General features: G+C 34.6%; 1 protein-coding gene across 4 annotated transcripts in view; it reads right to left on the bottom strand.

The window, feature by feature from the left end:
• The window catches only part of FAF1 (Fas associated factor 1), a 507,320-nt gene that overhangs the window by 211,578 nt on the left and 269,825 nt on the right, over positions 1-25,917 (bottom strand). For all 4 annotated transcript variants that reach the window (XM_043461371.1, XM_043461369.1, XM_043461370.1 and 1 more), the window contains one exon: positions 18,105-18,191. In XM_043461371.1, the coding sequence (XP_043317306.1) occupies positions 18,105-18,191 (87 nt within the window). The remainder of the gene's footprint in view (positions 1-18,104; positions 18,192-25,917) is intronic.

Genomic DNA, 25,917 nt, shown 5'->3' with positions numbered 1-25,917 from the left:
AATACCAATTCCTTACATTTCTTTAGAGCATTGTATTTTAGGGTGTGTTTCCACATATATTATCTTATTTGAACCCTACAACAATGCTGAATAGCTGCTAAGAATCGGAAACTGAGGCTCACAAAGGTTTATTCATTCAACCAATATTTACTGAGCACCTTCTATCAGAAGGTATTAGTTATGCAAAGCTGAACAAAAATAAGATATTTTCCCTATGAAACTTAAAGCTTATGTGGTAGATAATCACTTAAATGAAATGTAAAAATCATAAACGTGGGAAAAAGGAATGAAAAAGCAGCTTCCATGGAGAAGTGACTGAGTTTGAAGAATGAGTAAGAAATATACAAAAGAGACTGAAGGGAAGATGACTTTTCCAGGTAGAGAAAACAGCATTGCAAAGATCCAATAATGGTAATTAGAAGAACTGATAGAAGACCAGTGTAGCTAGGGAAGAAAAGGCAGTGTAATATAGACAAACACTAAAGAAGCAAGCAAGAATCAGACTATACAGTACCTACCGAGTTATGTTAAGCATCTTGGTGCTTATAAGGGAAAATTTTAACATGGACATTGCTTGAGTAAATATATTTACTCAATAAATATATTAATATATATATATATATATATATATATATATATATTTTTTTTTTAAGGATTATCCTGATTCAGTATGAGGAGTAGTTTGAAGGGAAGTGAGAGTGGTTATGGGAACCCAGATTGGAGATTCTTGCAACAGTTCAGATTCAAAAAGTTGGTACCTTATATTAGGGTGATGACAGTGGAAATGGATAGCAGAGAATGAATGAGAGATATGTGAGCTAATATTGACAGAACATGACAATTTGGATATGGTCAGCATGGGAGAGCTATCAAGAGTAGCTCCTATTTGGCTTGCAGAGCTGGTGGGTGGAGGTGCCATTCATGGAATTAGGGAACTTTAGGAAAAAACAAGGCATGGCCAGGGAAGAACATGGATTCAACTTTGGATATGTTGAATTTGAAGTCCTTTGGGACCTTTAAGTGGAGATGATTAGGCTCTTCTGGATCTGACGTGGGATGACTGGGCCAGAAATACATTTGCTAACTGCCATCACATGGGTGATAATTTAAACTATAGCTGTGATAAGAATGTCAAGGAAGAACACACAAAGTAGGACAAAATGACTGCATGGGGCTGAGCCCTATGGAACTCCAATATTTAGTGACTGGGTAGAGAATGATGATGGCTCCCCAGGTGACTCAGTGGTAAGAATTTGCCCGCCAATGCAGGAGATGCAGATTCGATCCCTGGGTCAGGAAGGTCCTCTGGAGAAGTAAACGGCAACCTGCTCCATTATTCTTGCCCGGGGAATCCCAAAGACAGAAGCCTGGTGAGCTACAGTCCAGAGGGTTGCACAGAGTCGGACACAACTGAGTGACTGAGCACGCATGCAAGCAGAGAAGGATGAGCTTCCAAAGGAGATAGAAAAGGAAGGAGCATCATAAGGGAAGGGGAAAAACCAGGACAGTGTCATTTCCTGGGAGCCAAGGGAAGAGCACTTCAGGAAGGAGTTTTCAACAGGGTCAAACCCTGCTGAAAGAGTCTCTTTAAAATAGCCCAGCAGTAGAAACTACCCAAAGACCCCATCAACAATAGATGAGATGAATAATCATATTCATATGATGGAATATTATAAAGCAATGAGAATGACTGAACTATAACTACATATAAATAGAGTATGAATCAATCTGATAAACATAAGGTTGAGAAAAAAGGAAGGAAGGAAAGATGGAGAGAGGAAGAAAGGAAAGAAGAAAAAGCTAGACAAAGAATATATACTATAAGGCTCCATCTACAAAGGTTTAAAACAAGACAAAACTAATCTATGGTCTTATCTCCTAGATAAAAGAGACATGAAGGAGTTTTTAGATGCTAGAAATGTTCTTTTTCTTGGTCTGGATCCTGGTTACCTAAGGGTATTTTCTTTACGAGGATTTATCAAGCTGTACATTTATGATTTGTACCCTTTTATGAATAAATGTATTTCAATAAAAAATTTTTTTTTTGTTTTTTAAAATGGTGCTAAGAGGCCAAAAACAATGAGATAGCAGTCACTGGTAACTGAAGAAAAACTATTCTGGTGGAGAAATGGATTGAGGGTCAAAGTGGCATGAATTGAGGAATTACTGGAAGAGAAAAAATTAAAGATACTAAGTACAGATAATTCATTTAAAATTTTGACTGCAAAGAAGAGAGAAAGTGACAGCTAAACTCAAGAGAGGATTTTTGTCTTTGTATTTACTGCATGTACATATGTGTTTCTTTCAAGGTAAGAGGCTTTTCATGTTTAAATATGGACAGAATATCTAGTATGGATTAGTAAAAAATATTAAAGTAGAGATTATTGATCACGGTAATTGATAATTATTAACAGTGCAGAAAATACAAAAGGGAGTGGGGCACAGAGCACAGGTAGAGGAATGGTCTTACTCAGCTTGGACTAGAAACAAGATTTTCTCATCCCCAAGTCCAGTATTCTTTTTCTACACACAGTTATCTGATTAGAAGTGTGGGCTAGGGCTAGAGGCAATAGTCTAATGTTCAGTGTAAAGGAGTTTCCAAGTTTTAATCCTATTTCTGTGGCCTTGGACAAATTTTTAAATAACTAGCCACAGTATCTTCCACGTTTAAAAAGAGGATAAATTTAATAACATTTCTGGAGTCTGATGATGCATACTATGGTTACACTGCATTGTAAATTATAGAAAGATCCAGTTTCCATTTCACATTTCATGAAAGTGGAATTATGGCCACAATGAATGTGGTGAGTTCATCCTTGAGTTGCTCCACAGTGAACATTACAGCGTGGTGAAGAACAAAGATGATGGATAGGTCTTCACAGATGTCCTGTCACTGATCTTCCTCTGCTATTACGACAGGCATAGAGTAAGGCCATGAACTCTGTTGTACCTGAGTTCAAACACCATTGCTACTAATTATAAGGTCATAGGAATATGCCTCAGATTGTTCATGTGTAAAATGAACAAATAATAACCTTTACTTCATGGGGTTGTTAGGCAGATTGAGTCATATTATTAATTGTATATTGCTAAGGCAATATATATATTTTGTATATAGTAAGTATTTTTAAGTACTCTTTAATGTTATTCACAGAGACATAGGTCTAAGATGAGCCTCTGGCAATGGAACAAATCTTATGGGGCTGAGATAGAGAAAGGAAAATATCTAAAAGTTCCTAATAGGTAAAACTGAAGAACTATGCTAGGGAAGGAAAAATAAGTAACTGGGGTTTAAGGTCCACAAGGAAATCCCTATGGTACAGTGCAAAGAGGGAGCCTTTAGAGCAAAACTTGGGACAGTATTCCCTTCCCACCACTTCCCTGTGCGTTGCTGGACATGTTACTAAGCCACTCTAAGCTTGAGCTCCTTCATGTGCAAATGTGGGATAATAACATCTACCTTTCAGAACTGATTAATACAAAGACTAGAGATAAAACATATAAAGGTCCAGGAAAGTGCATAGACGAAAGCAGGATAAACAGATACTATTCCTGTTATTATTATTAACAACAAAATACTTATAGAAATAAGGAGAAATGGTTAAATTTCATCTAGACTTTTTATTTTACTTCCTAGAGTCAAGTCACAAAAGTATGTAATACTGCGTGTTAAAATAACAAAACTGCAGTTTTTGGAAGTTATTTTAGCGCACTATAACATGTGTGATGTCATACTGCAACGGCTACTTTTCACTGAATTATTTTTGACTTTACAGTTACCTGAAAACAGATAAACATCAAAGACAGAAACTATGATGAAATTTTTGAGATTGTGAATTCAGGGGATAGGGTGTTATGTTAGTAAGAAGAACCAATCTCCTTAATATAATAACCACTTTTTAACACGCAGTCAGCATACTTTTTGAGAGCCAACATGCCCTTTTCCTCTATTCTGTAGGTTTCATTACTTTGGTTTGTTTGTTTGCTTGTTTTGTGTTTTTTTAAAGCAACAATTATAAGCTGATATTTATCAATTCTAAAACACTGTGGGAATGATATGGTCTTAAAGACCATTTCAGTGGATGACTAAGTTTTGAGAGAGACTCTTAAGTGGATAACCACAGCACCAAAAAGCACATGACATAATAATACAACTCTTAAAAATTTCTCTTCTCTTTTCCTCTTAACATAGCAAAACAGATAACTGAAGATCAAGTTAAACCATAAGAAGGAATGCAATGAACATCACAGGGTAACACAGTGTTAATAAAAGTCTACTAAATATCATATGAAAATGTCATATTTATTTGTCACTAGTCTGAAGGTTACCCTTTTTTGTCTGAATGACAAATATTTGAATTTTACAAGTGAATTTATACCTGCTCAAAATGAGCCTAAAAGGTCAGAAAGTAACACAAAGTAGAATGCCAGCTTTTCAACTGTACAACTAATCTAAGAATTAGATTTTTAGGCAAAATTCTCTTCTGAGCCCTTATTCATGTGCTGTCTATTTGCCTATTCATCTAGCATGGTTCACCAGCAATTCTGAAACTGAGGAACACATCTATTCTTTTTCATGTCTTCGTATTCTCAAGTTAACTTCTCTATTTGGCTGGTTCTACTTGCTCCCTATTTAACCGCAAATTACATTTAAATTTTAGGAGTAGACATTTAAGTGTTTCATACCTCCTTTCAGATTTGCATAGTTTAATTTAGGTTAGTGTTCCTCTTCTTTTTGGTGTTGTTTATTGGCCTCTTTTAAATAATATCAACCATACAGTCTAGGTGTCAACGTATCCTTTACTTACCCAGTGTTACTAGAGTTCTCTTTCCTGCAGAATAACAAATATTAACTCTCCTAGCTTTAAGAGTCTGGGAGGATGGGGGATGGCTTCTTAAGTCCTCTATGTTGTTCCAGATAAGATTCCATTTTCTCCAGTTATTTCTTGAAATGTACCCTCCCTTCAACCCACCATGTTTCATCATCATAGTGTTTTCTTCTGTATAAGCTTCTGAATAGCTTATACCATTATATGTTATTTATAAAACATTCATTTTTAATTATTACACTGAGAATGCTGAAAAGAAAGTATAATTATAATCCTAAGAATGTGTCCTCATAAACCTACCTGCCTCTAAACAACAAAATGTGAAAGCAATGGTTTCAAATGGGAAAATGATATATAGAAATGAAAGACAACTTTTTAAACTTTGAGATGTAACAGCTTCGAGATGTAGCATGGTTCATCAAGTAATTTAAGTCAGATGCATTTACTTAGCAAGTGCCTAACTACATCATCCCTAATAGCTGAAAATGTCCAAATTAATTTGTTACATATGGTTGTGAAACATGAATTAGCACTTTAAAGTTTTATTTGCAGTATCAGTCCTGTATTTTCTAACCTGTTATAATTAATTCACTCCCCTTGCACTTTGAAATCTCCACAATAATAAGAACTCTATCAGGCTGGTGTTGGTATGAAGTGGCACAGCAAACTGAAATCCCACCGGGAGCAGTCCACAGACTTCTCTTCTAAGCAGCAAAAAGCTGTTATCATTTTCTGAATTACAGGAACTATAAAAGGACACTCTACTCAAGCTGCCGCTGAATGTCACCTGAAAAGCAATCACAAAAGGGCTCTGTCTTGGCTTATCTCTGAGCTCTGTCACTACGGCAACCAGCAGGGAATAAGTATCTGTGGGTCTATGAATTTCAGAATCCCATAAAAGCCAGGGCTAAAAAGGCATGTGCAGCCTCTCAGAGATTGACTGCATTAATACATTAGCAAATACTGTGAAACACTGGATAAATGTCAGCAATTATGGAAAAAGCGTCTAATAACGATATTCGTTGCCTGTCAAACCCCCGTGAGGTTTGATATGTAACTGCCACTCAAAGCTGTCTGTAATTTTATCTCTTTTATACATCTGAATCCACAGCATTCAAATTTGTACTTTGAAAGTAATAAACTGTAAAGCAGTTCATTCCGTGTTGATCACAACTGTCAACAAACATACAATAAAAGAACAAAAAGACTTTCTTTGGCTGTGGGAACAATCAGTACCAGCAATCTCTTGTGGCTGTTTATCAAAAACACCCTTATATATTCTACATGTAGAATATCAAACAAAGTCATGATGTGGGGGCAGCAATTGATTTGACTATTGATCAAGGCACCTCGAGCTCAAATGGCTACTTTAACATGCATAAATTTTCATTTTAAGCCTTCTCTTCAGGTTACAAAATTTGTAAGAATTTAGCCAATTAGACACAGTTGCAAACATCCTTTTAATTGCACATCAAAAAATGCCATGGAATCTGTGTTAGCCAAAACAGGCTGTAATGCTCTCTTTACGATCTTTCTCAAACAGAGAATTATGGACAATTGATTACATCTAAACCCAAGGATCTAAAGTCCAACTTAACAAGCTGGGAATACTGCCCTTCATATTCGTATTTCCATTGCTCAAGAAAAAGACTTATTAAGAAATCTTATCACATATGTTACAGCTGTTCAAATGTAACAGACAGCATGTTAACTTCAAAACACAAATGCCAGAGATTAAGTACTGCACATATGTATTATAAACAACCTTCCATTTCTCAGTAATAGAATAGGGTCAAGTACAAGAGTTCCAACAACTTCTTTCTCAGTTAACAGAGGAAAGAGCTTGCTTTCTTGAAAAAGAACAGGGGTGTCTCCGAAGAAAGTAATGATATATACTGGAGAATTAAACTAGCAGTTATTTATTGCAATTTAGCGCCAATCACTTGACTTTTCATCGTTAAGTTTAACATAAACACAAGAAACCTTTACTGAATGTTTATTTTGTGCCAGGGGCTTTGCCAGGCACTTGAGACACAAAAATGAATAAGACAGGCTTTCTAAGAGGTAGCTATTAAGAAAATATGGTTTGAAGAAACTCTGAAGAAAATTTCTACAGATAGTAACGTATTCCACTGTATACTATTTCTATCAAAAATTATTTGTAATCTACTACTTGGCTCAAATGAGATCACGCATATGAAATATGCCTTGTAAACTAAAATCATTACATAAATGTCTGTTAATATACTCACCGACCACTATATTAAATAACTATGAGTACCAAACTATGAGTAGAATCCTGTTGCTCATTCTCTGCCACATTAATGATATGGCTACTATTCAAGAAGACACAAGCATATAATCCAAAGTGCTACAGTGAAAATTTTAAGTTCACTTATCTTCAAAGACTCCTAGTGTCAACTTAACAAAGGAAAATAAAGGCAAAGTTTGTTTCTCTGTTATTGTCTTTTATGAATAACTTTAAAACTTCAAACCAGCATGAATACAATTCTGGGGAAAAATTAGACTGAATATTTCAAAATTGGAACTATTTTGAGCAACATGGAACATACAAGGACTAGCATGGTACAAGAGAAAGAACATTGGCATCAGAGAGCAGGCAGATTGTGAGTTGAATACTGGTTCTGCATTTCACCTTCTCATGTACCAGTTACAGTTTCAGATCAACATGTTCATCATAAATCATTAGTTAAAATTAATTGAGATCTAGTTACCTATAATAAAATGCACCCATTATAAATGTACAGTTCAAGAGTTTTGGCACTTCTGACTACCACCACTACAATCAAAATTTCAAAAAGCGCTATCACTCCCCTAAATTGGCTTGTGTTATTATTTATTTGTAAGACTTTTTTATGTAACAGGATAGAGGACCTTTGCCAAATATGTTTTTAGATATTTTCTCCTTACTCTTGAAAAGCAGAGATATTACTTGGTCAATAAAGGTCTGTCTAGTCAAGGCTATGGTTTTTCTAGTGGTCATGTATGGATGTGAGAGCTGGACTATAAAGAAAGCTGAGCACAGAAGAATTGATGCTTTTGAACTGTGGTGTTGGAGAAGACTCTTGAGAGTCCCTTGGACTGCAAGGAGATCCAACCAGTCCATCCTAAAGGAGATCAGTCCTGGGTGTACATTGGAAGGACTGATGTTGAAGCTGAAACTCCAATACTTTGGCCACCTGATGTGAAGAGCTGACTCATTTGAGAAGACCCTGATGCTGGGAAAGATTGAGGGCAGGAGAAGAAGGGGACGACAGAGGATGAGATGGCTGTATGGCATCACTGACTCAGTGGACATGGGTTTGGGTAGACTCCGGGAGTTGGTGATGGACAGGGAGGCCTGGCGTGCTGTGGTTTATGGGGTCGCAAAGAGTCGGACACGACTGAGTGACTGAACTGAACTGAATAAATCAGGGAGAAAGTAAGGGAATTCCTGAAAAACATCTACTTCTGTTTCTCTCTCTATGCTAAATTCTTTGACTGTGTGGATCACAATTCTTAAAGAGATGGAAGTACCAGATCACCTTACCTGTCTCCTCAGAGATGCAGATGATACTAACCTAACCGAAATGCAGAAAGCAAAGAGTCTCTTGATGAGGGAGAAAGAGGAGAGTGAAAAAGCTGGCCTGAAGCTCAACATTAAAAAAAAAAAAAGCTAAGATCATGGCACCAAGTCCTATTGCTTCATGGCGAATAGAAGAGGAGAAAGTGGAAGCAGTGACAGATTTTATTTTCTTGGTTTCCAAAATCACTGTGAACAGTGACTGACTACAGATATTAAATTGAAAGACACTTCTTGGAAAGAAAGCTATGACAAACCCAGACAGCATATAAAAAGCAGAGACATTACTTTTCCGACAAAGGTCCAAATAGTCAAAGCTATGGTTTTTCCAGTAGACATACATGGATGTGTGAGATGAATCATTAAGGAAGGCTAAGCACTGAAGAATTGATGCTTTTGAATTGTGGTGCTGGAGAAGTCTCTTGAGGGTCCCTTGGACAATAACGAGGTCAAACCAGTCAATCCTACAGGAAATCAACCCTGAATAATCATTGGAAAAACTGATGCTGAAGTTGAAGCTCCAATACTTGGGCCACCCTATGCAAAGAGCAAATTCATTAGAAAAGACCCTGATGCTGGGAAGATTGAAGGCAAAAGGAGAAGCAAGTAGCAGAGGGTGAGATGGTTAGATAGCATCATCGACTCAATGACATGAATTTGAGCAAACTCCAGGAGAAAGTGGAGTACAGAGAAGCCTGGTGTGATAGAATCCATGAGGTCTCAGAGTCAGACATGACTTAGTGACTGAACAACAACAGCAATCTGATATTAAGTTCATTGGTGAAATTATCATTTCAGGTATTATTTCTCTATCCTTTATATACTCTATTCTTTCATCATTAAATTCATGTTTTCCTTTAAATCCTTGAGCCTATTCACAATATTTACAATAGCTAAAGTCCCTATCTGTCAATTTCATTATGTAACTTCTATGTCTATTTTTTTTTTTAACTGATTTCTCTCCTGGTTAAGGATTAGATTTTCCTGCTTGTTTGTATATACAGTAACTTTTAACTGGATGCTGGACTCTGTTCTTAGAAGCATTTACCTATTAATCCTTTTAGTCCTTTCGGAAACTGTTTCTAAGCTTGTGGAAGGGAAGTCCTAGAGTAGCCTTCACTCTAAGCCTTGTTTATATACTGCACCAAGGTGTGATTCTCCTGTGAGTATCTCTTATGGTGCTCCATGTATTCACTGAGGTGTCTCTACTATGGCTGGTGGGAACTCAAACTATTCCCAGCATTGTGTGGGCTCTGAGTACTGTTTGCCTTACAGCTCCCAGTTAATTGTTCTTTTTCCAGGCAGTAGTTCTTTCCCCAGTCTCCTGGAATTTCACCCTATGCATGGCATGCATGGATTGGTATTCAGCTAAAAATCAGGAGAACCATATAGATTTCTGGAGTAGTTTCTCTGCTGGTAGTCTATCTTGCAAAGTCTAGCTGCCTTGACCTCCCTAAACTCTATTTCAGTCTCTTCAATTGCAATATAATCACCAGATTCTATTTTAGCTTTCTCTCCTTGTTATGGGGTCCAGGAACTGCTTCCCGGCAAGGCTCATTTGCTTCCTTCTTCAGAGTCCTGAACTACCTGTTGTCTAACATCTGAGAACATCTGTTTCACACATTATATCCAGTCTTCTAGTTGTTCACAGAAAGAAGACAATTCCCATAGCAGTTACCTCTTCATGGGCAGAAGCAGTATTGTACACGTTTGAGATTTTAATACAATGAAGTCAACATTCACAACATCAGATCTTAGTGTTTGTAAATTTCCTGTTGAGGGCTGTCTCACTTTCATGTGTTCTCCCTCATATTTACCAAGTAAATACATCCCTTGAGTGCTTCACCCACCCTCCTGAACTTCCAACTCTCACTCTTCAGGGTATAGTCTATTTTACAACTTTCTATTCCTTTTAAACTTAAACTTTCTTCTACTGCTTTTAAACCTGTTCTTTCTGTCTGTTTAGTCTTTGCCTGTGTTATTTGTAAAAGACTCTATATGTTGACAAGGGCAGTGAACCTTCTGAAGCTACTGAGTCTCACCACTGTTAGAAGCAACATTATCTATGACCTTGTCAAATAAAGAAAAAGCCAGTGAAAATGTCCAAAGATTGCCTGAATCTGTCTGACCTAGGACAGGCTAACAAAGTAATCTAAATAGCATAAGATGACCCTGAAGCTACTCAAAGAATACTTCTGATTCTGCATGCATATGTGATATAAAGAAGATGCTTATTCAAGGGAAAAGGAGCTAACGTTTGTTGAATGGCTACTCAATGCCAAACATTACACCACAGATTAGCAAACCTTTTCTGTTAAGGGTCAAACAGTAGATATTTTAGGCTTTGTGAGCCATGTAGCTTTGTTGCAATTAAACATCCCTGCCACTAGTTACACTGTAAAAGCATCTGTATACAATACAGAAGCAAATGGTGTGACTGTGCTCCAATAAAACATTGTTTACATTCATCTTAGTGTTGAATTTTTTGATCTGACTCTAAACGCAAAAATAAAAAGTGGGACTACATAAAACTAAAAAGTTTCTCCATAACAAAGGAAACCATCAACAAAATGAAAAGGCAATCTACTGAATGGAAGAAAATATGTGCAAATCACATATCCAAAAAGGAGTCAACATCAAAGATAGAGTCAAACAACTCAACAGCAAAAAAACAAACAAAAAAACAACATTTGACAAAAAAAAAAATGGGCAGAGGATCCAAACAGACATTTTTCTAAAGAAGATCTACAGATAGCCAACAGGCAAATACAAAGCTGTTCAACAACATTAATCCTCAGGGAAATGCAATTCAAAACCACAAGGAGATATCACTTTACATCCTGTTACAATGGTGATTATCAAAAAGGCAAAAAATAACAAGTTTTGGTAAGGATATGGAGAAAAGGAACCCTTGTGCACTATTGGTGGAATGTAAATTGGTACAGCCACTACAGAATGGAGGTTTTGTAAAAAATTAAGAACAGAACTACCATATGGTCCAGCTCTTCCACTTCTGGGTATTTACCCAATGAAAACAAAAACACTATTCAAAAAAGACATATGCAACCCTACATTCATTGTGGCATTATTTATAATAGCCAAAATATGGAAGTAACATAACTGTCCATCAGTTGGTGACTAGATAAAGAAGATGTGATATGTGTGTGTGTGTATGTGTGTGTCTAATACTATTCAGCCATAAAAAAGGAGGAGATATGGCCATTTGTAACAAGATGAAATAGACCTTGAGGGTATTATGCTAAGAGAAATAAATCAGATAGAGAAAGACAAGTAGCATTGCTTCACTTATATGCGAAATCTAAAAAAAAAAAAAAAGAACAAACAAAACAAAATGCATAGATACAGAGAACAGTCTTCTGGTTACCTGAGGGAAAGGAGTTTGGAGGGTGGAGGGGGAAATGGGTGAAGGGGGGCCAATTTTATGGTAATGGATGGTAACAAGACATTATGGTGATCACTTTGTAGTGTATACTAATATCAAACCGTTACACTGTATATCCAAACTAGTATAATGTTTTATAACAATTTTGGGTCTTCCCTGGTGGCTCAGATGGTAAAAGATCTGCTTACGATGCAGGAAAAACAGTAGAGTAGAATTGGGGCTGAACTGCTAAATTCTGCATTATATAATATAATAAGCTATACATATTAGGTAAAACCATATGGAATGGCTAATCTTATCCTTTAAAAATGGCAATTTCATACAGTTCAAACTATTATGTTAATCCATTTAATCTTCACAATAGACTTTCAAGGGTGTTAACGTCATCTTCATTTTGCAGATGAGGAAAATGAAGGTCATACAATAAACAACTTATCCAAGTGATAGCAATGTAGGGATGTGATGAACTTGGACTGGTCTGCTTGTTTCTCTCACATACACATGCACGCACACAATTAAACACATGCCAATATAAATTCTCTTGATATAGTGGCTCCTCACCTAAATTTGCTAGTCTACTTACCAAGAAATATTGAGTTTTGATCATTTTTATTAGAAAGAAGATAAACCTGATTCTCAGTTTATAAAGTCACTATATCATACCAATTCATCATTTAGTTGTTTATTGTCACAGATGTCAACCTCGAGGAGCTCTGAACAACTCAGATGAGTGAATGTATAAAACACTATATTAAAAAAAAAACCACTACACTTTATCCTGCAGTGCATACAAAAATGAGGAAGATAGTTCTTACTCTCAATTTTTAGAATTTACATAAGCCAAGAACACAGGATACAAATTAAAGTGTAGTTTAGACTTGTTTAATTTAACTTAAGGGGTATTTGGTTCCTTATTCTGGGGAGCCATTTTTTCACCACACCATCTGCTAGAGAAATTAGTTGTTTCCTCTTCTATGATTCTATGTTTTGCATTTACATAAACTTCAATCATCACTGTTTATATATCTGTCTCACACTATACTTTGCAAACCCTGAGGAACAGGACTTCATCCTTGTAACTTTAAGGTCCAGTGTGTTTACTGGTGTAAAAGAGTTTTTTTCACAAATGTCAAATGAATGAATAGATATATGGATGAAAAAAATAGTAATAGCCAAAGGTTAACCATGTATTGGAGAAGGAAATGGCAATCCACTCCAGTATTCTTGCCTGGAGAATCCCATGGACGGAGGAGCCTGGTGGGCTACAGTCCACGGGGTCGCAAAGAGTCAGACACGACTGAGCGACTTAACTTTAACTAACTAACTAACCATGTATTAGACATTATCTAGTACAGACTACTTCAATCTTCAAAATAAATAAAGAAGTAACTATATTTGTAATTACTGGCTCTTAGTTTTTACAAAACTCTAGTAGGAGTATTATCTGTGTTTATGGTTACAGAGACTGAGACTCAAAGAGGTTAATCAAGTTATTTGCAGTTACTCAGATAAGTAATGGAGCCAGGTGGAAGGGAATGAAAGATGAAAATAACAAAAATAAGGAAAAATAGAAATAATTTAAATAGAGAAACAAATAGAAACTAATTTCTAAGATGGTTGGAGATGGTAGCATGGGATACAGGCAAAGTTTCTGAAGGAAAGGTCTTGAAGAAAAGAAATAATTGTTGCAGATATTGTGGGTAGAAGGAATAATATGATTAAATACAGGAGTAGAGAACCAAGTATATCAGAACAGCAAAATGAATATTTAGCTAAAGTGGAGATATATGTGGTATCATATTCAGTCACTTATTCAAGAAACATTTATTGAGCAATTTCTCTAGGCTTGTAAGGGAAAATAAACCCAGAAGGGAAGTTTCACACTAAAGAAAGAAGGTTGTGAACGATAGCATAAAAATCTGTACATAAGTCAGCACATACCGGGTTGCCATCGAAGATAAGTAAGTAAGTCTGATAGCGTGGTAGGTATGTGGTAATAGGGAGAGTCTGTCCTGGGACAGCAGCTGCTATACAGTGGAGGGTGGGGATCTGGTACAAGGGGAATGTTTATAATTTGACACCTGCCAAAAACAAATCATTAGGAAGAAGTTACAGGAGAAAATGGTCTCCATCAGAAGGATGAAAGTAGATGGCATTCCTTCATTCACAAATTCTTTCGAACAGTAATAAAAAAGGAATAAGTCATGTGTGTGACTTTTGTTTTATTGTTATTTCACAGAAAAGTCACTAGGTTTATTCTGTTTATAAATGATCTCACTTTCAATGTGAAAATATTTAATATTTAGTAAGTAGTTTTCTGACTCCTAACATATACTTAAAGACCTCTGGTCCTAGAATTCCTAATTTCTCAAAATCTGACTTAACACTGCTTAGCCAATGATGAAACTACAGATGATTACTATTAAAGAAAAAAGAGCAGGGGAGCACAACACAAAGAATTAAAAAGGAAGGATTTTTCTTTCTTTGTATAAGTATTACTAAAACCTGGAGTTTTAAAAACTACATCTATTCAAATTGTCTGCATTATAATAAGGTGCCTTGACATAATTCATAGAGTTAAAATCATTTCTATTCTCTGGAAATCAAGAGTGTCCCTGTTAAAGTGTAAAATGAGATTTTGCCTACTTGCAACTCCTTGTTCTCACAGCTGAACTGTCACAGCATGAAAACATTCCCCTACTGGTGAAGCTTTAGATACCTATTTCCCTGGTGAAAGAGCGCAAAAAGGAACTAAAAGAATTATTGACAATTCATACAGTATCCCATGTCCCATTAGAGTACAACTATAAGCAAAGAAAATATTTTTAACTCTGAAGAGAGATGGGGCAACAATGCTTTAAATGACTGTTAAATTCACTGAGTAGTGTTGGAAATATCAAAAGACTGTAGTCTATCACGTTTGTAAGAGACTCAAGATTATACAAGAATCTAATTATAAGAAGTCTCTTTCTTTGTCCTGTTTGTTAAGTCAAAGGTTAATGAGAAGTACATTGAAGAAAACACCTTCTGCATTACTGCAAAGTATTTCTCAGGGAACATACAAATGTAAACCAAGAAATATTTTAATATAGTTCTTCACTAGTATCCTTTAAAAAATAGCTTTACTGAGATATAATTTACATGCCATAAAATTTATTTTTTGAAATGTTTAATTCTATGATTTTTAGTAAATTTACACAGTTATACAGTCATCATCACAATCTAATTTTAGAACATTTCCATCATCCCAAACTACTAATTTCTTGATCTAAGATATTTCCATTAATTCACAGAAGCCACTGGTATCTAAAACTATTATATATTCAAAGCAACAGAAATTTCTGCAACTGAGCAGGAAAAGTATAAACTAATCTCACCTTTAATGACCTTTATAACCAATCCTCTACTCTGGCATTGGGAAGAAAATGTTCAGGTGCTTTCTCTGAAAGTTAAACCATCCTAAATATTCAGTTATGGCACACTGTCTTGGAAAGAAATTAATTATATTTTTGTTGGTAACACATTTCAGGCTGTTTACACAGCTGACATTTCTCAGCTGCACCCAATTCATGCCCTAAGCTGTGAGGACGATCTTATTTTGTAGCAGATGCCTCCACTTGAGTGATTTAAATAAGTATAAAAACACCATCGCCTGCAACAATATAGATTACAGGCACCAGCTTTATGAGTTTTTTATATTTCTAATGAAAGAAAGGCTGCATGACATTTCTTTGGCTAGGATCTCCTTAAATGACTACAATTATAAGCATTTTTTGTCAAGACTCAAGCACTGGAGCTAGTGGATCTGTTATCACACCGATTAAAAGCAGCCTGGCCTTAAACATCTTTGTTGTATCAAATCATGCAGATCAAGGCAACATCTTGCCAATGTGGCAACATATGCTCTGGGGAGGTACAGGCAGGCATCACTTCACCGGTTCTGGGACAAGGTGCAAATATGAGAAATGAGGCAAAAAGAATCAGGCTTCTTAATGGAGATTCCCTCTTTACTGGGATTTCTAGTACCAGGTAGAAGCACAGATGGGAAAAGAATGGTCCAGTGGTAAAACGCGGTAAAAATCTGCCTACAAAAGCGGGGTATCCAGGGCAGGCAACTAAGCTCATGCTCCACAACTACTGAGCCCACACACTTTAGAGGCCATGCTCTGCAACAAGAGAAGCCTCTACAGTGAGAAGCCGGAGCACCGCAACTAGAGAGTAGCCCCTGCTCATCACAACTAGAGAAAGCCAGTGCATAGCAACGAAGACCCAGCATAGCCAAAAATAATATAAATAAATAAAATTAAATATATTAAATACTATGTTACAGAGGAATATATTGCATTTCACTGATTTGCCTATCACTCTTGGAACTTGCTCTGATAAGCCCATTTCAGCTTGGTAGCCATAAAAATGGGGCACATGAGCAACTAACTTTTCCAACGCTATTAAGTCCCACATTTCTGGACTTCATTATCTTAAACCAGACAAGTATTTTTGTTTTAAACTTACAATTGTATAATTTTCAAATGTATACAAAACTTGAGAGTATAATATAAAAAATCAAATATACACATTAACTACCTTCAACAATGATCAGTTTGGATTTATGAATATCCCCACTCACTCTTCCAACACAAGAGGTTATTTTGAAGCAAATCTCAGGTACCATTTCATTTATGTAAACCAGTCAACACTTGCCCATGATCACTCTCTGAGTTATGTTAATATTAAGTTACAATACTGACTCTCATTTATTGTCTACTATGAACAGAGTATTTGTATTATTGCTAATACTCATTACAATGCTTTAAATAAGTGAGGTATCTGAAACTCAGTGACATGCTCCATCTTAATAATTTTCTTCTATTAATGCTATAAATTGTAGCAGGAAAAATAAATAAATAAATAAATTGTAGCAGGTTATTAGACAATGCTAAGAACATTTCTGGTTTCTTCATATCTTCTCAGGTAAACAAAAAGCTATCATTTATATACTTAGTTTCTTAATTTTATAAAAATAAATGTATCATATTTTCCATCAAATTTCTCAGTCTAACTGGAAAAAAACATACTAAAAACAACAACCACATTCTTACCACTTAGCCATGGACAACCATCAATAATTATAATGACATACTATAATGTCAATGTCAAAATTAACAGTTTATAAATAAGTGTAAGTCCCTATATGTAAATAATTTTTTTCTGAAGGGTTCACTTAAAAAACAAGTTTTGCTATCTTCTGGTTATTTTTGAAGTTTCATAATCCACAAAGCATTTTCCAAAGGCACAATGTTTAGATTGTGGAATAATTAGACTCAAGTGGCATCTACATAAACAAATTGTTTAAAAATGTTACTGTCTTCTGCAAAGAATTCCTTTAGACTAAAGTATATGATGGTGGTGCTAAGAGAGAAGTGGTAATTATTATTATGACAAAATGTAATATTATTCTGACAAATGTAATATTTAGAACATAAGAAAACATAATTAAACTCCTAGCCATAATCATTATTTGGATATTTATTATTGTAAGATGTTTACAAAATCTTAGCATCTTTTTAGCCCTATTTATTTTAAAAATAACTCACTTCAAAATTCTTGAAAATTCTAATTTTTTCCTTAAAAAAACTGATTAGAACAATCAAGATTGTGGATAAAAGTAGCCAAATGGCCTCCTCAATGATAAAATTTACTCTCTCTTAGAAAATAATCACTGGAAACAAGATAGAGATAGGAAAGGTTTCAAAATTTACAATAGGAAATTATTATGAGTAGATGTAACAGTAATTAAAAATTACAGACTAGGTCTTTTGTTTCAGTTTTTTATGGCAGTGAAAATTATGAGAGTGTTTAAGAATAGAGCGCTATTAATATTAACTATAAAAATTAACTTTTTAAAGTATAGGTCTAATTATGGGAAATGCAGTTATAAAATTAAATAAAATGATTAAATCGATTTTGAAGTATATGTAATTTAGGAAAAAAATTTTTGTGTTTGGGACATTTCATTTGCAATATCTGAATATTTGTATTTTTTTTCATCAAGGAAAAACTTAAGTCAAATCAAGAAGCATAAAGTTCCTGATACTGATATAACATTATCAAGAGAATGCTGATATTATCTGGCTTATGACAATAGTTCTGCAAGTGAATGCAAATGATTTACAAAAATTACTTCCATGGATACAAAGCGTTTGATTTCTGCTTAATATCACTGCCAATTAGGCTGAAAGTGGCAAAAGAGAGAGGAGGACATAAAACTGACAATTCAACTGCCACTTACGGAGTCATCTGTGGCAGAAGTTGGCCAGCCCTCCCATAACTGATGGCGAACAGGGATACTCGTGAGGTCATACACATTTCTCTTTACCTATAAAAAGAAAGAAAACAATTAAAATAGGACTTCCACATGACTTATGATAGCTGCTAGTCAATTTATGGGATACATTTTGTTTCCTCTGTTCTATTCTAGATTTAAAACAAGAACTTGAAACTAGGAAAACACAAATCATAAAATATTTTATTAAAAAAAACTAAATCAAATTTAAAAGCAGATTCTCCATGAAGGTTAAAGGAAATCACAGTTCAAGCCATATTCTCCTACCTCACCTGCTGATTATTTTTATAATCCTGGATGGCTTCAAGTTTCTTCAGTCAAAAAAGGGTAGTAGTTTCTTACCCAACAGGGTGAAAGGAAAAACCTGGAGTTTCCTTCACTGTTTTATGTACATTTCAAGGATACAATAACTTAATAATAAAGCTGTACAGGGTATATTTTTTTGAAATCACCCCAAATTAGAAACTATTTTAAGAAAATATTTCTTAACTGAGGGCTATCCATTAATATATTATTTAGGCCCTTCCCCCAAAGAAAATATAGTACTGATAGTTTTTATTTTAAATAAGATAAAAGTTGAAAAACTATTTCTTTCAACATTTAATATTATACTTTGAAACTGCTTATTTATTTATAGCCATCCCACACAGCTTGTGGGATCTTCTCCGCCAGGGATCAAACCTGCACCCACAGCAATGAAAGCATGGAGTCTTAACCACTAGACCGCCAGGGAATTCCCAATACTTTTTAACTTCAAAGGAGAGGACACAAGTGATTATCAGAATGAAGTGTTGGAAGGTTAAACTCTTATTCGGTAATTATCAAATCCTTCTTTAGCTTTTTTCTCTAAATAGGTTACAAAAATTCTTTTTCTTTCCATATTTCCAAATAAATGATCAAATCATAAGAATGAATAGATCATCCATCTTAGCTAACTCTTCATGTAAGTTCCGGGATTAACATATTGTAACAGTGAAACTAATTTTGAAATGTTGCACATAATACATTCTATAATATGATTCCCATGTGGAAAAGAAGCAGTGTTCATTCATGTTTTTAAAATGCAGAAGCCTGAAGTATCACATGGTCCAATTGCAGCATTTCTGTATCACATTACTGTTTATTATACATAAGCATATCTAAGTTACACTTCCAGTGAAATGGAGAAATATATTCACTGGGGAAAGAAAGAAACAAAACAAAACCTGGAACTCAATCTATTTTTATCTCTAATGTACACCTGTGAAAAAAAGACTTAGTAAATGAGAACTGTGGAGCTTGGGGGCATGGCTTGATCCCCACTCAATTCAAACAAACAGCTTTTTTCCCCAAGATTCTTAGCAATGGCCAGTCTACCATGCAGTATTTTGTTTATGGTCAGTCATATCAAGTTTGGAAATTTTCGTTAGTCATTATCAACCCAACAATTTAACCAAATGCAACTGGACTAACCTCTTTACCACTTGCACTAGCTAAGACTATTCTGTCATGCTTAAACATTAGTACTCTTAAGAGGAAAGGTGTTCCATAAAGCCGAAGTATTATTATTATTGTTTATTAATAAAAGAAAGGGAGAGGACAGAAGATGGGAGTATGAGGAAACTTTAAGCCACAAGGCAAAAAATTCCTTTCTTAAAGTTAGTTTTAATTATGTTGTCTAGAGACACCAAGGGTCAGCAATTATTCTTGAAGGTAAAAGGGAAGGCAGGGCAAATATTTACATCTGTTGGGAAGGTGGCAAGGCTACCTCTGCACTGGAGAATATACACAAATACTATGAGTGAATATATAAACAAATAACTCTGGAGTGGCATTCTTTAAATTCCATCTTAATTCCAAAACATAACAATACGGTATTATGAAATAAACAGTATTTTTCTTCTTTCATTAACTCATCTGTAACTGCACTGAATGAATAACATTCCTTTGCTATTCTAAGCCTGAAAAGCATGTTCTGGCTATAGTGTTATGTTGGTATAAAGCACAACGCCAGACTGATGTGCTGAACAAAAGTGATCAAAGTTAGAGTAGTGTTAGCCATTGCACAAGTATTTGGCTTCATTGTTCTCCCCAGAATGACATCTGTTAAGCAACTTGTCATAGAATAAACTGGTTAATGCAGAAAGAACTTGGCTGAGAGGGTACAACATAAAGCATATTAGGCTAATGTTTGATTGTTTCAATGGAAAAGCTAAGTTCACAGTGTTTCTGAAATTAAGCCAAAAGAATCTTGTGTTAAACCATAATCACTAAACAATATACCTGAAAACAAATTAGTTTTTCAAAAATAATTTCATGTTCATCAGTGCTAAAACCATAGGCAGATTTTACTAGTATATGGAAGAAAGACAAGTGATAAGACAGCAAAGGTACAAAATGAGTGATGGTTTTATTAATAGAGATGAAAAAATTCTATTGTCTTTATTGATGACTTTAAATTTTCCTGACAATCCTGCAGGAAAGAAAAAAATCAGAAATATATACAAAGTAAAATTATTCTTTTAAAAAATTAGTATTCTAGGAAAGCTGAAGGGCAAAATATACCTAATTATAAAATGATGCAGATGGATTTAAGGTCATCATGAATCAAATGCAGGACAGTTTTCTCAGAGAGAGAAGGATGAAGGAATGGAGGAAGGAGAGAGGAAAGACTAAAAGCAAGGGGAGAAGTGAGGGCTGAGAGAGGGGGGGAAGGTTGGGAGATTGATTGATCTGAGAGATTTAAGAGCTCTTCAGAGAGGCAGAAAGAACACACACACAGGCTAAGTTGCTGTAGCTGGCCTGCTCAGCTGCCATTACTGTGCTACTTCTGATGGAGTTTCATCTTTAGAGATTTGTGTTAAATTCCAGTTAAGGACAAGTGGCACTTCACAGGGTAACATTTCCTAAGGGCCCTTCTGTCTTACATACTTTCTTTGATCAGCTTTGGCTCAAGAGCATTCTGAATCTTCATAATCTTTTCAATTCTTGTTATGCATTAAGCTCTAAATCTATGAGATTTTAGGCTGCTGAACTATGTAAATGCTTCAATTAGTTCTGAAAAAATTTAATGAAAGTTTTGATTACCAGCTGAACATTAAAATTATGTTACAAACTACACTGTATTTGGATCAAAGGTTCTAGATTGACAACAGATTTTCCACAGCTTATTTTCCAGATTTTCTAAAAGAACAGTTTCATTTCTCCGCCTTCAGTTGTTTGTGACTAAGAAAAACATATTTGAATCAGATTACCCTGAAACAGTACAGAATTAAAGCAGTATTGATTCATTTCCTTATTAGTGCTTTTCACTGTTAATAAACATCTATTTATATATAATAAATAATGTAAGCAATGATCTCCACTTCAAACTTCATATTTCCTCACTGTGGAAACTTCCATGATACACACAGCACGGGGAAACAAGATTATTATGACCTGTTCAATATAAAATCATATAAGACATTCATCTCCCACAAAGCTTTGAGTTCCATACATTTTTAAACAGTTTTATACTTTGGTTAAATTTTATCAGAATTTCTTAGAAAATAATTCTTAGAAAGTTCCTCTTCTAAAGGCTAGATTTTGAGGTTGAGGTTTTAGATTAGCCTTATATGAGCCGTTTGCAGCTATTCAAACTGAAAAATATAAAAACTGGTAGACAACTTTGTCAGCTATATTTTATAGCAAAATGTTGTGAACTATATGTTAGACACACTACTGAAAAATATTTTAAGGAATTTTAAATTTCATTCAGGTATTATTCAAGTGAAAGAAGATTCTGATAATGTTACACAAAAGTCACAAAATTTGAGTTACTGTGGCATAATAAGAGACAGAAAACTAGATTTCTAGTCCCAATTCTACCCAGCTGTTACTGTGGTGCAAACTGGTAGAAACTGAGACCTAGCTTATTCAATATTAGAAGAGAACAAAATGAGCTCATTGCTAACTTTCTAAGCTCTAAAATTCTTTGATTTTTTTGAAAATACTGGAGTTAATCCTAGGTACAGGAAAAGACAAGCTAACTATATTTAAGATATGCAAGTAAAGAGGGAAAGTTTAAAACCATTAAGGCTAGAAAATGAAAGAAAAATAGTAAAGAGTTAATAAATACAACCCATCAAAAAGGAAAACTGCAAATAATTTCAGTTAAGAAATCCAGACATATAATAAACATTTTAAGTGAATTTTTTTCTTGAGTAAAGAAAAGTCTTAGTTTTTGCTTTTAATTATACTAAAAAGTCTTAGTTTTTTTTTTTTTTAAAGAAAGACTCAATAATATTTTTCCCCCAAGAGATCTGATTTAAAAGTAAAGCTTACTGGTTTACTTACATACTGGTTTCCCAAATAATTATTTCATCAACCAAACAGGATAAGTGTTGCCTGAATACTAAAAGCAGAGTGATACAACTGCAAAGTTCTATTAATTTATTTCAGCATTTAAAAAATGTTGAAATCTGGCCTATGAATTTTTACATATCAAATAGTTTAAAATAGCAAAAAGAAACAGATACAAAATACTGAATTGCCATGGGTTTAGAACAGTTATCCGTTTGTTAGCACTTTAGTTTCTAGATTTTCTGAATTAAGAATACCTTGACAAATTACAGCCCTTACAAAAAAGCACCCTGAAACTACATACATTTATCTCATTCTCTTATCAATCTTAGAAAAGAAAGGCCTTTGGAAATATTAGAACCTAAGCTTATTCAAATGTTAAAAGTATCAAAATCTGAATTGCAAGTAATTCACACCATCAAATGATGTTCCAGTTGAGTTTGCTAAATAATAACTGCACCAAACAAATAAGTATCTGTGTGTGATTAAAATAAGACACACAGACCAGGCTTAGTTCCAGTTTCTTAGCAATCACTGGTGCTCAGAAAGGCTTATAATAGGAAACCAATCACTTCTGATCCAGACTGAGTTTTGAACATATACTTCATATCTAAGGACTTTTTTCTTTTTTTTTTTTTTTAACATACTGTACACTTGATGCAGTTGCACATTGATCTGATTTACTATGATGCAAGTTAAAAATCCTCCTAAAAATACTTCTTGAACAAAAACACTTGAAACCGGATGGTGCAAGGGGAATGAGAAGGTGGCATCAGTAATCAAATGTTAATTAGCAAGCTTTTTTCCCCTCTTCCCTCAGGGCTGGCCTGTGTTAGAGAATTCAAATCAGAAATCAATGCTCCAAGTGTTTAACTATTACTTCTTCTCATTAACCATTTAAGAGACTCAGCAATTCTTTCCTCATAAAAAAAGTAACTCGAGACATTTCTTTTTTTCAAATACAATCTTTCCAGAAAACAATGAACATGTTGTTTGAAGAAAACTATAAAATTGGTGGCTTTCCATCAGGCTTTGGACTGCATTCTGTTCTATTAAAACATTTTTTTGGCTGTAACTGAATTCTTCATTCCAACAACTGTAACTAAGTTTTGCTTTGTAACATACTTTAAAAACTTATTTCACCTCTTACTTGTCTGTAAAGAAATCTGACAACTGGCATCTTAAGCAATTACTGGGAATGATGACAATAAAGCTAATCAAATATGGAAACTAGTTTGAATGCATATAGTTAGACGGATTTTATCCAGCCTGATAAACTATCAAGGGTAAGATTTAACACTCTCAACATGATTATATCCATAATATCCTATTCTAAAAGTTTGGTGTGGGTGAAAATGATACAAAAATTGCAGTGGTAGATCATAAAATAAATGAACTAATGGTCATAAAGTTATTAAAATTAATTCATATATATATATATATTTAGTGTTCTTGCCTGGAGAATTCCAAGGATAGAGGAACCTGATGGGCTATGGTCCATCAGGTCGCAAAGAGTCTGACATGACTAAGTGACTATATATACATCTTTAGTTAAAGGGTAAGCCTGGATTTTAAAAAAAGATAGCTTGTAAAGAGTGAAGAAAATGTTTATAAACGACCAAGGTTAAGTATGTCTCACAAATAGAAAAGATGCTAAATTTTAAGTCTTTTGCGGGGAGGGAAAGGTTTAGAGAAATTGTGAAGTTACAGAGGTTGAAATTATAAACACCACCACCACAAAGGGGAGCAATCATTTTTCTGCATTTGTGACTCTAAATGTGTGGTGCCTGATACTATTAGTATCACCTGGAAACTATTAGAAATGAAAATTCAGGGAATCCACCCAAGGCCTAGTACACTGGAAATGCTAGGACCCTACAGTACATGTTCTGACAAGCACTCTAGGTAACTCTTACCAAGATTTGAGAGTTACAGGCTCTCCTAGATGGCCATGCCTTTCTAATTTACTGATTCTAGAGTTCTCTGAACTCCTGCCTGAGGTAGCTAGTCCTTTTGAAAATGAACATGATTAATAATGATTTGTTATAGAAATTCTAGAAATGCTATCATTTTTATGGTGATAAAATAATTATTTATAGTCTAACAAAGTAATGAGAGATGGTACTATGTCACTACAGACTGCACAGCACTGAAATAATTGATAAATAGTAATCTTCATAATCTTCATTGAAAATCTGTGTTAATCTTCAGTTCTTCTGCCTTAAGTGTTATTGCTTATTGGCTATAATATATATTTGGGCATTGCAATAAAACTGCAAATCCACAATAAATGATCTACTGGTCATACTAAATAAACTCGGGAGGCACCTGTACCTGTCAGTTGTATTGAGGACATGCCCCTGAACACCAGAGAACTGTCTGAAGCAAAGGAAAGACTAAACAGTTTCTGGTTTGTTTTTTTGGTCTCTCTCATAGGCAAGCTGAAATAAGACCCACAGGAAAAACAGTGGGAGGTTAACCTCATATCAGTCAGTAAAGACCTTATCCTAGAAGGTAGTATTTCCTCTCCGTACCTTATGGAAACAATGAAAGAGCGAAAGCTTTCCAACAATAGTCTAATAGATACCAGAGAGGTGAATGTTTTTTATTGTCCTCAATGAATAAAACATCAGGCACTCACTAAATGCTCTTAAAATTTCTCCTTTTAAAATGAAGTAAATTAATTTAAAAATTCTTCCATGAAGAAAAACACTAAGTAAAAAGTCAATCTTAGAAGTAATGGAGTAATTATAAGAACATTTTAAGGAGTCCTACTTTAATCTTAAAATGTTTTTACAAAGTTCAATTTTATGTACAACTTTAAAAATTGGTCACATAAACCAAGAAATACTTGTATATCAGCAACATTTTGATTTTTAAGTCTGAACTTTAGTAGATAAACCATTTGCTATGTCAGAAGCACTATATGAGTTAATGTTTAAGGACATAATCATACATGTAAGCCAAATATTTAACTACAAAGATATTCATTGCGGTCTGTTTATTATTACACACACACATACAAACAATTGGCACAAATTTAATATCTGATAATGAGATAGTTAAATAAATAAATACCATGCAGCTATAAAAATGATGATGTAGAACTAGGGTCAGCAAAGTGCAGCCTATAGGCCAAATTCAGCCTGCTGTTTGTTTCTGTAAATGAAGTTGTATTGGAACACCAAGACCTCCATTTGTTTATATACTGTCTGTGGATGCTTTTGGCACTACCATGAGGGCAGACTTAGTAGATACAACAGAGATCACATGCCCTGCAATGCCTAAAATATTTATTATCTAGCCCTTTGTAGAAAATGTTTACTGACCCTACCTAGAAGAATATTTAATAACATATAAAGTTGTTACGTATTAAAGAAAAACCAAGTTACAAAATTATGCCCATTTCTGTTTATTAAGTTATACACATACATATATG

The sequence above is a fragment of the Cervus canadensis genome, chromosome 2 (genome assembly GCF_019320065.1).
Source record: "Cervus canadensis isolate Bull #8, Minnesota chromosome 2, ASM1932006v1, whole genome shotgun sequence".
Lineage (NCBI taxonomy): Eukaryota > Metazoa > Chordata > Mammalia > Artiodactyla > Cervidae > Cervus > Cervus canadensis.
The sequence above is the reverse complement of the archived record's forward strand: the minus strand, read 5'-3'. Positions and strand labels throughout refer to the sequence as shown.